Source organism: Hemibagrus wyckioides, linkage group LG07, assembly GCF_019097595.1.
Source record: "Hemibagrus wyckioides isolate EC202008001 linkage group LG07, SWU_Hwy_1.0, whole genome shotgun sequence".
NCBI lineage: Eukaryota > Metazoa > Chordata > Actinopteri > Siluriformes > Bagridae > Hemibagrus > Hemibagrus wyckioides.
The window spans coordinates 21,037,202-21,053,197 of record NC_080716.1 but is presented as its reverse complement, the minus strand read 5'-3'; the positions used below and the strand labels follow the sequence as shown (position 1 = coordinate 21,053,197).

The following is a 15,996-nucleotide window of genomic DNA, read 5'->3' as shown; positions in this document are numbered from 1 at the left end:
GAGTCGGTTCTTTGAACCGGCTCTCTGTTTGATGTAAAATAGAGAATCGACTCGCCTTAGAAGAAGCCGAATCTCAAACACAATGACATCAGTGCAGAGATTCTTACACGTTACACAAAAACTAATTGCAACCTTAATTGTGCAATGACAAAAACAATCACTTGCCAAAAATATCCCAAATGAGATACTAGAGGGGGGAAAAAACGGCAGTGAACCGTTTGGGAGATGAAAGAGTCGGTTCTTTTTGGTGACCTGAGCCAAAAGATCTGACTCACTGAAAAGAGCCGGAGTTTCCATCACTCGAATGCTCTACAGGCGCGCGCACACGCTCAGGTCCGTTAGGTTATTGCACTGGATGGGGTGGGCTGTTGCTGGGTAAGTTGCCAGATTGTGTGATTTCCTCGACCAGCTGACCATGTGCTAGTATTTGCGTTTAGTCGCAGTACATCTAGTAAACCAACCATACAGAACTATTTTGTAGGTGTATAATAATTAACCGAAGCCCATCTATGGTCAGCTTCATATACACTATATTGCGTAAACAATTTTGTGACACCCCTTCAAATCATTGAATTCAGGTGTTTGGCCCCTTAGTTCTAGTGAAAGGATCTCTTAATGCTTCAGCATACCAAGACATTTTGGACAATTTCATGCTCCCAGCTTTGTTAGAACAATTTGGGGATGACCCCTTCCTGTTCCAACATGACTGTGCACCAGTGCACAAAGCAAGGTCCATAAAGACATGGATGAGTGATGTTGTTGTAGAGGAACTTCACAGAGTCCTGACCTCAACCTGATAGAACACCTTTGGGATGAATTAGAGCGAAGACTGTGAGCCGGACCTTCTCGTCCAGCATCAGTGCCTGACCTCACAAATACACTTCTAGAGGAATGGTCAAAAATTCCCATAAACACACTCCTAAACCTTGTGGAAAACCTTCCCAGAAAAGTTGAAGCTGTTATAGCTGCCAAGGGCAGGCCAACTCCATATTACATTCATGTGCCTATAAAGACAAATGTCCCAAAACTTTTGCCTACATAGAGTATATAGTATCCATAGTGTCCAAGTATTTTCTAAGCATTTTGTCATATTTAAGGTATACACATAAGGTATATGAAATCAGCAACAACTTCATTGTATGTGTAGATTTGCAGCTTGAGAATGGTTCATGGTGAAATGGGGTTGTTTTTTTGTGTGCTAGTGATTATCCTGGAAACTGGATGAAAGCATCAATAAAAACAGACACCACAATAAATTATTAAGATACTGAAAATGAAACCGGGAAATGGTTTCAGATCACAGAGATGAATATTGGTTGTCACCTGTAGATGCCACTATTTAATCATCTCTTAAGTGAAAAACACTGTGGTACGAAAAGTCAAACAAAAAAAAGTGTCTGCCCCATTTCCATAGGAACTTGACATAAAAATGTTTTTGAATAAATTCTCTTTTAATCATTTTAAGTCAAAACACTTAATATTTAGGAAAATAAGAATAATTACCCCATAAGCAGATTTATTTTCCTGCAACCACATGCACTGGAGGTGTTTTATACCCCTGATACTACAATTTGCCAGCAAAAGAAATTTTTATTTTTATTTTTGACTTGCTCAATATTCATTAAAGCTTATCCACCACAGTGGAGCGATCATGTATGATATCTATAAAGTCACCATTTATTTCTCCTTTTTGAAATGTGTTGATTAGCTGAAAATCAGAGTACTGAATCTGCTGACCAGCTGCCACCTTTCAGAGACGTTAGATATTTTTGACACCTATCCACAAAGTTTCATCATATAAATGATCTTTTGCTAGCCAACATATTCTCTTAATCCAGTTATAATTAGACTGAAGTATTACTGGAGGATGTGGTTTGTCTACCTTATAAAGTAGCCATTGAGTAGATAGTGTTTTTATAGCAACAATAAAACATTTGAATAATCACATTAATCTAAACCAATGACCTGTGAAATGTAAACGCCGCCATTAGATTTAAGAAACTCAACAGCACGGAGATATAAACAGTTTAGTAATCATGTCTGACCACATGGGCTACAGGAGAGCTTTATATAGTAGCACTACCATAAGAGGCACATTCCTGGTGAGAGCCGTGACAAAAAGCAGGACGCTGAAGTTGAAATTGTTTCACTGATCTCATTACGTTGAAGATATTTGTACTGTATTTTAACCTTCCACCCCCTCCCAAAAAAGAGAGCGAGAGAGAGAGCTCAACATGGTGTTATTTTAATAGAAATGTATAATCCCCTTTATTTTAAGAGTACAGGAAATTAACATATATTCACTTTGTCCATTTTGTACTGTACATACAATAAAAAATAGTTGAGCACTTCAGGACTGGACAGTTGCACACAAAGCACAAAAAAAAAAAAAAAGCAAGCCTACGGGGTGGGAAAAACAAAAATAAAATTTAGACAATGGTATCAGACGACCCTTAAACAACCCCAAACGGACAAAGCTTCACATATCTGTTAGTCTGAATTAAACCCCTCAGTTTCAGTTCAATGGTTTTAGCATTTTCCTCCCAAAACAAAAACCCATATTAAATCATTCATTGCATCTTTTATCGAAATCCTGACAGAACTTTAAAGCTGGCTAGGACCGAGTGGAGCTACACAAAAAGACACTAGACTGAGAAAAGTGGGGCAACAAGAGTGGAATAGTTTTCTTGCAAGAAGCTGTCAGGAATACAAATGTAGTTCGACTTCTGTTTAACATCAACAGACCGAAGTAGCTTCAAGTTTTTGTACACACTCTTGAAACACAGACATTTAAAAAAAACAAAACCTTTTTGGAATTGCAAAAGCACAACATAAATGAAGAGTCTGCCCACCTGTATTTATTACTATGTAAATGTGAGGCCATTTCAACTTTTATTTAGCTGAAGTTAGCATTACAAAAATATTCAGACAACAAAATATTATTTTAAATGTGAATTAACAAAAAAACAAAAAAAAAACAAAGCCATTTGGATGCAAAACGTCCTCCGATTCATTCGAGATGAAACCATCTGATTTTGTAATGAGCAAAAAAACAATGAGGATTTACATTATACCTGTTCAATGACTGTGGTTTGGAATGTCATTTAGCACAACCAATGAAAGGAAGGCCCTACACACACACACACACACACACACACACACACAATTCCCTGCACATCAAAAAAAAAAAAAAAAAAATTATCTACCAACTGAACAAACACTACAATTTTAAAATCAGAAGCAAATTAAGTTAAGCAAATTTACACATTTCAACCACACTAGCCTTTTTTTTCTCTCCAGTATTACAACATACATCAAGTAGAACCAAGTCATGTTGTCCTCCAAGCTTTGTCATGTGGTCAATGTGAGGGCATTTAATTTTGGGGTGGTGGGGGAGGGGGGGCAGGTGGCATCCCAAACGGAGGCATTCCTGGGATTCCCATCATGGTAACAAAGTTGGGGTCCATAGGTGGAGGAGGAGGAGGGGGTGCATACATCATGCCTGCTGAGCCTGGGGGTGGTGGTGGGGGAGGAGGAGGGGCACCAGGGGGCAGTGGGGGCTGAACTCCAGGAGGAGGGGGCACCATGGAGGGGTTTCCCATAGGAGGAGGGGGTTGGGCAGCAGAGCTTGCTGCTGGCTGGGGTTGCTGCCATGGAGGCAGGTTACCTGTAGCTGGGGTGGATGTGGTAGTAGTATCTGTAATAAACAGAAAACCATGGAACAGACTTAAAAATTAAGCATCAGGAAATATGGGGTGAAATACATTTTAGTCTAAATAACACTGTCTATGGTATGCACTTACTCTGCTGCCATGGCAGTGGGGCACTGGTTGCCATGCTGCTGGTGGGAGGAGGGGGTGGGGCCTGCTGTTGCCAAGGAGGCAGAGGCCCGGACGGGGGTGGGGGTGGTTGGTTATTGGGTGGAGGTGGAGGAGGTGGCATCATGCCCATAGGAGGAGGTAACAAACCTGGAAAGTGAAATAATTTTAAAGTTTAAATCAACACTAATTAAAACATTTCATATATATATATATAATTGATTTGCAACTCACCCATAGGGTGTCCATGAGGAGATGGGCCCTGGCCCATGGGCGGAGGGGGTGGTTGCATCCACGGTGGGGGCATGCCATTAGGGTTGGGAGGCATGGGTGGACCACCCATGTTGGGCATGGGAGGTGGGAAGTTGTGGGGACCTCCATGACCACCTGGGCCGCCATGCATGCCATGGAAGTTCCTGTTATCTGAAGGGCCCGAGTTCATCCAGGGAGGACGGTTCTAGACAAGAGATGGGGAAAAGAGTAAGGTGGAATATGGGATGAGTGAGAATGAGGGTGAGTGAGTGCACAGTCCTGCTCAAGATATGATGTGGTACTTCATCAGAGGTGTTGGATAAGTGTGAATCTGATCTCTAAAGGCAGATAGAGAGCAGAACTGCTCTGGCATACTCACTGGAGGTGGCTGGTTGGTGTTGGGCCCAGTTCCACGGGGTCCACTTGGAGGGTTGTTGTTGTTGCCGTGTCCACCACTGGATGCAGGAATTGGAGCCTCTCCCAGTTCAGCCATTAGAGACAGATACTCTTTATCCATACGGGCCTTATCCTGAGCTGACTGGGGTGGATCACCTTGCCTCTGGGTATAAGTACTACAACAGGATGAGATTCATAGTTGAACACACAATGTTCCCGAACTGGACACAGTACTATATTGGTGTTATATCTACTATATACACATACACACAACATAGCAGACAAACTCTTCAGTAAAGAGTCAATCACAGGTTTTTCCTATTACCTTGTAAACTTGCAGTCAGACGCAATATGTCCAGCTCCTCCACACTTTGTGCACAGAGTAGTGTTGGTAATGCTACGAGGCTCAGAACTTTGCCAAGGGCGCAGGATCCTTAAGAAGGAAACATAAGGTTATGATAAATGTGCTAGTAGTCATATATGTGAGAGAGAGAGACAAAGATTGTGCACAACAGTAACAGATACTTCTTGTCTGTAGATGGCACAATGTAATCTGTAAAAAAGTAAAAAAAATATCAAATGTTCTGGCTTCCAAGAAATCTCATTTTCAATGAACTTAAAGGAACACTTTCAGAAATTCACACATTCTAGCAGATGTCAAAATATCTACAGATAAGCCTTTCATTTTTTAAAAACAGGAAAGGAACTAGCTGACTGGTTGTTGAATAACCCCAAACATCCGACCAGTAAGGCCATCATTTTCTTTGGTTAAAGTCTGACAAGTCAACTTTAAATAAAAACACTCAAGGTAGCGGCCACATGTATCTGACATCTGAGTTTATAGACTCATTGTAATGCAGGCTAATAAACAGGTTTGCAATTGCATCTGTGACACTAAATATATATAAATAAAAGATGTCTTTCAAGAGAATTGTATTGTGCTTGTAGACCTAGGGTTGGTATTAATTAAGCTGTTACCTGTTATCATCCTCTCTCAGAGTGCCGTTGAGTCGTGCCAGCTCCCTCAGCTGCATCTTCCTCAGATCATTCTGATCCTCTGGGGTCTCAATACCCTGCTTCAGGATATTACGGATCTAGGGAGAACCCAAAATCAAATTCAGCCATAAGCTTTACAAACAAGTGCAAGGCCTGTGCAAGGCTTTGTCACAGTCATAACCGACCTGTTCTACTGCCTTCTTGACGTTATCCATGGTGTTGGCAGTGACCAAGGCATGTAGAGGCTCGTCCTCTCCTGGGAGCATCTGTCCGTCCTTACGGCCCACTTTGCCCTCCTTAACAGAACCCTTCCCACGAATCATGATCTTAGCACAGCACTCTTTCTCAATGTTCTTCAGCGTGTTGCCGCTGTACCACAGAACAGGAACACAAAGGCAGTCAGTTAAATCTGCATGTAGGCCAAAACCTTTGATTAAATCCATTTGGTTTTAGTTCACGTGTTCATCCAGAACAAGGCTCAACTGTAAATTCTAGTCTTGGATACCATCACAGCATTAGCACTGCACAGTAATCTATGTATGACACATACCGTGGCCCAATGAGAAGTCCAACAAAGTTGATTTCTGGATACTCGTCCTGTGGGATCATCACTTTATCACTGACTCTCGTGGCTGGAGGCCTAGAACAAAGATAAACAACTTTTAGAAATTAACCCTTAACATCCTCAAAAGCTAAATCAGTCAAACTTGATTCTCACCACCAACCAAGAGGTTTGAAACACTTACTTATAGTCAGCAGGGGGCTTAAACTCTGGGTTCAGCCCAACCATCTCAGTGATGAGTGAATGTCTCTCCTCTTCCATTTTTTTGCGGGTGCGGTACTCACGTGTGTTCAACCGCTTCCCCTCGCTGTTATAGATCGGCTCAGGAGAAGGTGACCTGCTGAGGAAGAATTAAGAATACAGAGAAAAAAATGTACACACAATTTTAAAAAATAATTTAAAGGAATTGCAAACACTGACTTTCCTGAACCTAACAAGACCCTAATTTATCTTTTTTAAAGGTCACTTTAAAAGTGCACAGGATGCCCCAGTGTCATACCACAGCAGATCATATTGATTGGGGGGGGGGACCCCATCCCTTGGCAGAGAGAAGGGGGAAACTGATTGGTTTTTTTCACTGGGGAAGATCAGGAATATAATGATGCCCTAAATTTTAGGGATGGCAGCATATGAAGTTTGTCAGGGACACCCAAACATCAAAACAGATCTTAGTTTTATCTACTGTATCTACAACAGGGGCAAAAAAAAAGAAATCAATGTCCACTTTGGACCAATGGGGTAACCAACACAATTCGGGATCAGTGTCTCTCTGTGGAAACTGAACTACCCCTTCACACTGAAGCAGGTGGCGCTCTGGCGCAGGAAGTCTTTGGATGCATGTAGCAGACTTCACACCCCTGAGGAGAGCATTCTAGCTTCGGCTCCAATTGTTACCTTACCCTTGGATGCTGCTGAAAACCTGTTATGCTGCGTTACGAAGCTCTGTGCTTGAAAAAGGTTACGAGAGGGGAATTTGGGTTAGAGAAAATAAATTGTGATTAGACAATAAACCTTTGTGAGAGGTCTCAAAAAAAAGAGAGACGACGTTAACAGGTTCATGAGACAGCGCAAAAAAAGTGAATCAATAAAAAAAAAAAAAAAAAAACCAAGTCTCACGCTTTTGGCTCGCAAACTCCAGCGCTGGCAACCTGAAAGACCCTTTTTAGCGTAGCGGAAGTGGGGGTGTGATCCTAAATCCTGGAGTGAGCAGATCTTCTCAAACAAACCTTGTTTTTGGCCGTGCTGTGGAAACTTTGGATTAGGATCATGCTGGAGAGACTACGGCAGGAAGAGATAGCTGGCTAGCAAAGAGAGACTCTCGCTTGAGCAACATTAAAATTCCAGCTTTAAAATTAGAGGCTTATGCAAACTATGCGCAAGCCATCATCGTCATTAGGGTTATGGTTACACCAGGAAGGACAGTGTTCTCCAAGAGCGGTCTTCCAGGGAAGAAATCTGGCATACTGTGAAAATTCCTGGACAACATGGTGTAATTCCCTTTATGGAAAATCATTAGTGACCTTCACAAAATTCAGCAATTCAAAACTGAAGAGGAGAGCGTTTTAAAATCTGTAAAACTAAACTATGGGTTTTAGTAGGGGCTGCCTTAAAAGAGCTTTACCTTAAATACACAAAATGAAGATGTATGTATTTTAAAATGTCCAGCTACATGTACTACGACTAAAAAGGGAAAACATACAACTGATTCTTTTTCTTATTCACATATTCAGATACTAAGTTCTAAGTCTAAGTAATTCATTCACTTACACAACAATTTCATGCATACAACTGAACTATGTGTATATAGCAAATATACAACAAAAATAACGAATTATATACACCATTCTTCTGGTCAGCCAAAACATTAGTGGATTTTTTTTTAAAAACATTTGATGAGGCACAATATATTAGATACCCACCACCAGCATTAAGTGCTTCATCATGACATATTTTAAGCTCAAATTTGCTGCATAAAAAGCAAAACCGTATACTGTCACATCATGTAAAAAAAAATAGCATGCCTATAATTACACACTGGAATTAAGTAGAAAAACACTACTACCCTACATGTAAAAATCTACTTTACTACAGAAAAGGAAATAAATTCTTATTACTGATAGTTTATTAGATATCGGTCAGATCTGGAATAAAGTTATTCTCCCTGGATTGTTTAATTAAAGTAAAGGAAGCATGCAAAATGTGCAGATATCTAAAACTAATAAAAAACCATAAATCGTTATTTAAGCTAAATTGCTAAAGGGGGTGACAGGATTAAAATAGAATTTAGGGAGGGGGGAAAAAAACTAGAAAGAAAAAAAAAAAAACCTAGCCATTTGATGGAATTTAAGACATCTAAATGAAAAGCTAGCCAAGTTTCTTGCTCTAACTCGAAAGGTTAATTGACTGTACAAATGATGAAGTCAAGAACTGAGATGATTTGCAGTGTCAAAGTGTGAAATGCTTCCTTTTCTTTAATACCAACTGCTTAGCTTTAAAGGTGAATTCCACCCAAAAAAAAATTCTCCGGCATTTTCATATTTGCCTAGCCGACATTTCAATGATACTGCTTTCCAGTATAGAGAAATGTTACACATTTGTTTTCTTATTAAACCATTATACACATCTGAGGGTTAAAAAAACATATATTTTAATATTCTATATACTGGAAGGTATACATCTGGTTAAACTAAAATTTCTCAGCATGTCACCGACGGGCAAGTACGAAAATGATTTTTGGGAGGAATTACCCAAGAGCCAAGCATTCATCATGCCTTTGCCTATCCATATAAAATGGTTAACTGAAAGGTGGGGGGGAAAAAATAACTCCAACTACTGTGACCACATATACATTCATAAAGAAAGGGTCAAGAGTGGTAATGGTTTTTAAAATGTTATATGTTAACTTAAAAAAAAAAAAAAAAAAAAAAAAAAAAAAAGAGAGAGAGAGAAAGAGAGAGAGAACAAAAACAAAAACAGGAGAAGCAAAGACATGATATCCCCTAACATAATCCCTGGACAATTACCAAACTTAAACCTCGCTTAACCACTACCATGGCTACATTTCTAAAGACATGACTGAATTACTTTCCTTATGTGTATCCTCTATAAACATCGAGCCATTTTCTTTAAGATTTGGCTTCATAACTGACAACAGATAAAAAGAGGTAAAGAAGGTGTTACTGTTGTTGGGTTTAAATGGTTATTCCGACCTGTCCTCAGGATTAACAGGGATTCCCAGGTCTCCTGTACGCAGTTTACGAGTCAGGTCTTCGATCTGCAGTTGGACTGGAAGAAATCAGGTTAGGAAAGAAAACAAAAAACAAGGATGGAGAAAAATGTGGTTAGCAGAAAAAAACACCCCAAGACAAAGAGAGCATTTAAATTCTCAGTGGCAGTCTCATTACAAGTCATAAGAAGAAACAATATGATTAACAAGATACATGATCAAGACTTTCAGTGCTATAACACAGTCTGAAACCCTTCCTAATATCTGGAAAAGAGCAGACAAACAGATTTGGACTAGGAATAATAACTCCTATGCTCCTAGGGAGCCTGGAATGAAAGCAACTCTTTTTCCTTAGACACACAGCAGTAGCAGTATATACAGAATACATACAACTGAAGAAAACATGGACGGTTAAAATTTACATTCGGGAGGAAGGGTTTCAATTTAAAGTCACAATTATTTCACAAAACATTTCATGAGAAAATGTTCACTGAGGCAGGCTTCCACTGCATGCCACCATGCTTATTCATACATCTTTACTGTCCAGTTTCACACAGCTTTCCTTTTCTGCTGCTTATTACTACTACATTACCAAATTTTTGTTTATTCTGAACAAGTGGTGCCACAAAAAGGAAGTCTGCCAGAGTAAAGTGGAGTTTCTCTGAAAACTGACAAGTAATCATTCCTAAAGTTTAGTGATCTGTGCCACAGAACAACACTGAAATTTCACTGATAGCATGCCAGTTTTATTGTGAATGCACCAGATTTGCATGGTTACCAAAAAAGAAAAGCACAGGGAGAAAGTTAGGCTGAGGATAAAGTCTCAGGCTGCGTTAACATTGCTGATGTCATTAATGGAAATAGACGATGACTGACAGAGCGCATGTGCTAACCTACAGGCCTGTAATGAAGGAAATTTCTCTTTCGGCATACAGCATATAGAATGCGTTTCGCATATACATATAGGTGCCAAAAATAACAAAAGTGAACATATCTATAAATCCGGGATACAAGCGGACTGCGGGAGGGATCAGCCGTTATATTTTAATACTCGTCAGTAACTCATACTATTGTCAACAGGCCCATTTTACCAGAAGTTAAATAAATGCTATTGCACAGTTAAGCGTTTCACATATTGAATGTTTCCAGCAAGGTATGTTAAATAATCATCAAACTGGCCACGCTTAATCTAGAATAATAATTGGGCCATTAGGACGGAACCTGCCCAGGGAGGTTTGTGCTGCGAAACCCATGCATAAAACATATCCTTGTGGAATGGGTTGAGGAAATATTCGTGAAGGGACAAAATATAAGATTAGTCACATGCGATTTGGAATATAACTAAACCACATGCTACCTTAAGAGCAAGCACCTAACGGAAATGGAGACACTGAACTTATTACACAGCACACACACATACACACACATACACTGGTGATGATGATGACTGCAATTCATGTTAGCCCCGCTTTGCCTGCTCTGCAGCCAATCAGAATCTGGTTAAAACATTTTCCATGGTTAACATGAGCAGCAATGATATCCTACAGCCAGACAACTCACAACAAGCAGCAACATCAGAGAGGCTGTGGCTAATATGACAAACAGCTAAATTACAGTGCACGGTTTGTGAGATTTGGAAAGACCCCGAACAAAATTTGAGGCCAATTTAAAGTGACCGTGTACTCGAGTTTCAAATATGCCCAGACATTAAAGAGCATCACTGCAAATTTGTAGACCTGCACTGCATCTTACTACTCTAGCAGTGTTCTGGCATGCATGTTCATTAATGTCTGAACAACACGTAGCAAGTCAGTTCAACAACCACGTCCTCTGAATGATGTGCAAATTGTTATGAAGCAATGGGCACATAACATTTTGTACTGAAAAGAAATGAACTGAAAAGGGGAGCTGTAGGGATGTACAGAGGTGTATATACTTTGCAGGATGTCCACCAACAGGACAGATTAATCTCAGAGAGAGAAAAAAAAAAAATCAAATCTCATAATTACCTATATAAGCTCTCTCTTGTTCACGAGTAAGGCCAGGAGGGATGACTGTGGGCATTCCTGGGATAACGGTCTTCTGATCGGGAGTTTCGCTGCTCCAGCGACTCCTTTTCCTCTTCTTCATACTCATATCTATCAAGGATGGGTGTTGAGGTGTGAATGAACAGCACCATATCAAGCGTTTACACATCAGAGTTATAGAAATGATGCATTTTATTAGGTAAATTGTAGATCTACAGGATAATTGTTGTCTGTATCACATTTCTGTAGTATATAAACTTGCATACAACCCATTCATCACTGAAATGGTACAAGCTACAAGACCACCACCCAGTGAACATGTGTGCTGCTGGTATGAATATTTCAGGGTGTTGTGTACACTTAGTGGCCACTTTGTTATCAACATCCACCTTACTGGTGTGAAGTTAAGAACTGAACAATTCTACAATTCTTCTAACCACTCAGTCCACGTTTCTATATAGTCATGCATAGTCCTAGTCGTATAGTATAGTGCATAGTCTTAGTCGTATAGTATAGTGCAGTCTTGTCGGCAGAAATTTAATCAGGGTCCTAAACAGTCCTTGAACCTGTGTACACTATGCACCATTCAGCTATAAAATTATGAGCACTGACCGGCGAAGTGAATAAGACTGATTACCTCCTCATCATGGCACCTGTTAGTGGGTGGGATATATTAGGCAGCAAGTGAACATTTTGTCCTCATAGTTGATGTGTTAGAAGCAGGAAAAATGGGCAAGCGTAAGGATTTGAGCGAGTTTGATGAAGGGCCAAATTGTGATGGCTAGACCACTGGATCAGAGCATCTCCAAAACTCTAGCTCTTGTGGGGTGTTCCCGGTCTGCAGTGGTCAGTATCTATCAAATGTATCCTTTAAGTCCTGTAAGTTGCGAGGTGGGGCCCATGGAGGCTACACTTCGCAACTTACAGGACTTAAAGGATCTGCTGCTAACATCTTGGTACCAGATACTACAGCACACCTTCAGGGATCTAGTGGAGTCCATGCCTCGACAGGTCAGGGCTGTTTTGGCATCAAAAGGGGGATCAACACAATATTCAGGCAGATGATCATAATGTTATGCCTGATCGGTGTATACTCACAACCTATGGAAGCAGGGAGCTCCATTGAGCCACACTCTATATACTGTCTGGCCATATTGCAGCCTTGATCCATCAATGCAAAACTGCTGATTGTTTATAATGGAAAAAAAGGGTTGATGAAATGACTAACCAAAAACCTCTGAGTACTGCGAAAAACTTGGCATAACAACTGGCAAAACTTTTAACTGGCAAGACTCAGTGATTTTAACCAGAACTGCAAAGATCAGTAAAGTGGATCAGTTAGATAAGAAAAGCGCTTTATAAACACAGAAATGAAGCTGGTTCACAGGAACACGTCCACTCAGGACTATCCTCTGCATATTGCGCAATTACAAGATGGCGGACTCGGCACGAGCACATTTTAAATATTTACTCCGTGACCGCCGTGTATACAAAATAATCCTTCTTTAGAGTAAAAAATGCTGAAAATTCTGGTTTATCAATGAGTTGAGAGGAAATTCCCACCATAATTTATATAAACGTGCACATGTAGCAAGCAAACATAGAGCCTGCGTGAAGCCAAGGTGAAAGAACTACTGTGAGGAAATGTTTACAAAACGTGTGTTTAGGGGAAAAGTAAGCAAATAAAGCCTAGATATAACCGCGTAACTAGTAATCCGTCTAACTAGTAATCTGTGTAACTAGGTATAACTAGTAAAAGGACCTAAGATCTAAGTGCTAGGTCAGGGTGAATGGGGCTACAGCGTGGAGCAGCACTGCAGTCTCTGAGCCGTGTGTTAGCAAAGCTGCAGAGAACTAACTCCGGGCCTATGGATTTGTAAAGTGACGAACAATTTAACCAACAGTCGAATACAAAGTGTTCATCTGATTTATTTTGCACTTTTGTGCAAAGTACTGTTTGTGTCTCGCGCCAACCTTCGAGAAGGTTCTGGAGAGGAGGCCACGCAGGAGCGCGCGCGCACACACACACACCTCCGCCACAATGGCTAATGCTAAGGTTAATTAAAACAGCACCCCACGCAGATGATACTTTACCTCCGAGTTGAGATTGCGGTCCGAGTTGTGGGTTTGGTAATGAACCTGCAGCCCCGGGAAATCCTGGGAAAGCGGCACCCGGCATCTGGGGAAAGTTCTGGAGCGGGAAAGAGGACGGAGGCCCCGGCGGAGGCATTAAGCCAGCACCGGGCCCCGAGTCGAAGCCCCGTTTAGCGCCGATACTCGGGTGCAGCTTCCCCAGCGGGGTTGCGTTTGCTCCCGTTGCCATTTCCTAGTGTGTGTGTATATATCTTCCTTTAATCCGTCGAGTTTATTTTGCTTAAAAACTGACGTCTTTTACGAAAACAAACTGGAACACACCAAATACTATAACAGCCTTCCCTATGTCACGGTCCGGTTGGCCAAGATGGCGCCGTTAAGGTGGACAAAGAACGATCGGGGTCGACCTAGATGCCATCTGATTGGTCAAAATAGGTGCCAATCATTACGTATTGAACTCGTATTGGACGGAAATTCCGTTACGTTGTACCGCCTTTATGTTTTTTTATTGAACAGCTATTGGATGAATCAACAGTGAATAACCAGGGCTTAAAAATATCACACGCTGAGCACGCGCCAGGCCATCTTCAGTACTACAGGAGGAGATGTCTGTGTGAAGATGTTACTCATGGGGAATCCTGATAGCACCATTTTCTAGTTTGTAAGGAGTAGGATGCTGTTGGAATGGCGATTTCAGTGGGATGAACAGATCTACAGCATGTGGTGTGGAGAGTGGTAGCTGATACACATGGATAAAAAAACCACCAAAGATTTGGATCCAGTGAGAAGAAACAACTTTGACACCACTAGACTCCATCCCACATCCAAACTTCATTTAATAAACAAATTGTTCGTGACACTGAAATCATGGAAATCACCTCTTTGTTTGAAAAAATGAGTGTTCCTCTGGTCATATGTGTATATGTGATTTGCATTCATTAAGTCATCATGATTACACTATGTAACAAATTTTTACTTTTTTCTTGTTCCTGGGAAATAAGTGTTATTTCCCCCATTCTTTGTAACCCAAATAAAGAGAAAAAACCCATCTTAGCCATGAAAGTTTGGGTTAGTTTTGGGCAGGTTTTTTTTTAGTACAATGGGCTAATTCTGAGGTTTTTGTTCTCTTAAAAGCCCACACCCAAACATCAAGAGGCTTAATGGCTTTTTTTTAAAAATCATTTTCCATCAAGAGTAATTGGAAAATGTCATTCACTACCCAGGAACAAAAATCATGTTACATCATGTTATTGGCATATCACATCAGACAAAAAGGTAATATGAAGAAGTTTATAAACAATAAGCATGTTAAAATATGAATACAAATAAAGAGGAATAAATGTTAGGGATAAATAGTAACTTAACTTTAAACTTTCTAATTTATTCTATGTTTCTATACTGAATAATTTTATAGGTACATAAATAATAGTTGTAAATATTTAATATTCTCTGATTATATAATAATAATAATAATAATAATAATAATAATAATAATACATATTATTATTGTTGTTATTAATAATAATTTATTACAGGAAGAGGTCATCTTTGGTTATGGTACCACAATCTAAACATCTACACATTTTCATAATCCTATACTTATTATCAATAATACAGCCTTGATGAAGGAAACAGGCAGGAAAAGTCATAAGATAAGATAAGATAAAAATAAATGAAATAATCTATATATACACAATTGTATTCAGAAGTACAAAAAGTATTGAAAAAATATCAATTAGATATAAAGAAATAGATGAAAAATAAATGAAATAAAATATTCTACATATATAAACAAAAAGGCTGTTAGGGAACTAGAACATATTTGCACGTAATAAGATATTGCATTATAAATATTATATTCAGTGTGTTTGGGTGCATGCATGATTCCCACCTTGCACCCCGTAGGCTCCGGATCCTCTTCAACCATGAGCAGGATAAAGCAGTTACTGAAGATTAGTGATGAATTGTTTAATTGAATATACACTGATCAGCAATAACATTCTGATCAGTGACAGGTGAAGTGAGTAACACTGATGATCTCCTCATCATGGCACCTGTTAGTGGGTGGGATATATTAAGCAGCAAGTGAAGGTTTTGTCCTCAAAGTTGATGTGTTAAAAGTGGGAAACATGGACAAGCATAAGGATTTGAACGAGTTTCATAAAGGGCCAGACTGTGATGGCTTGATGACTTGATCAGAGCTTCTCCCAAAACTGCAGCTCTTGTGGGGTGTTCCTGGTCTGCAGTGGTCAGTATCTATCAAAAGTGGTCCAAGGAAGGAACAGTGGAGTCATGGGGAGCCAGGGCTCATTGATGAAGGTGGAGAGTGAAGGCTGGCCCGTGTGATCCGATCCAACAGATGAGCTACTGTTGCGCAAACTGCTGAAGTTAATGCTGGTTCTGATAGAAAGGTGTCAGAATACACAGTGCAGGATGGGTCAGGGCTGTTTTGGCAGCAAAAGGGGTCCAACACAATATCAGGCAGGTGATCATAATATTATGCCTGATCGGTATGTGTGGGTTTAAGGGTAATTATTATGCTTTGAAACAGGAAAGCATCATGGTAAATGTGTAGAAACAGGAGTCAACACATGGTGTATGCGAGTTTACAGTGTATATCCACCC

General features: G+C 40.1%; 1 protein-coding gene across 2 annotated transcripts; it reads right to left on the bottom strand.

Annotated features, from left to right (window-relative positions):
* Window positions 1-2,229: 2,229 nt before the first annotated feature.
* Window positions 2,230-13,757, bottom strand: sf1 (splicing factor 1). Of its 2 annotated transcripts, none has more exons than XM_058394673.1 (12): window positions 13,372-13,757; window positions 11,260-11,388; window positions 9,234-9,309; window positions 6,209-6,361; window positions 6,013-6,102; window positions 5,648-5,831; window positions 5,445-5,560; window positions 4,792-4,899; window positions 4,450-4,642; window positions 4,053-4,275; window positions 3,804-3,968; window positions 2,230-3,697 (listed from the first exon to the last, which is right to left on the bottom strand). In XM_058394673.1, the coding sequence occupies exons 1-12, from the start codon at window positions 13,598-13,600 to the stop codon at window positions 3,375-3,377; spliced, it is 1,989 nt and encodes a 662-aa protein (XP_058250656.1). In that variant the 5' UTR covers window positions 13,601-13,757; the 3' UTR covers window positions 2,230-3,374. The 2 variants fall into 2 exon arrangements, with proteins under 2 accessions (XP_058250656.1, XP_058250655.1); XM_058394672.1 differs by having other exon boundaries at window positions 6,209-6,364; window positions 13,372-13,756.
* Window positions 13,758-15,996: the final 2,239 nt, after the last annotated feature.

Excerpts from the sequence above, each read along its gene's own strand:
- sf1 (XM_058394672.1), bottom strand. The coding sequence starts at position 13,600 with ATGGCAACGGGAGCAAACGCAACCCCGCTGGGGAAGCTGCACCCGAGT. Across the intron at positions 4,900-5,444 it reads CTGAGAGAGGATGATAACAG|GATCCTGCGCCCTTGGCAAA; the intron begins GTAACAGCTTAA and ends TTCCTTCTTAAG. Across the intron at positions 3,698-3,803 it reads CCCACTGCCATGGCAGCAGA|ATACTACTACCACATCCACC; the intron begins GTAAGTGCATAC and ends TGTTTATTACAG.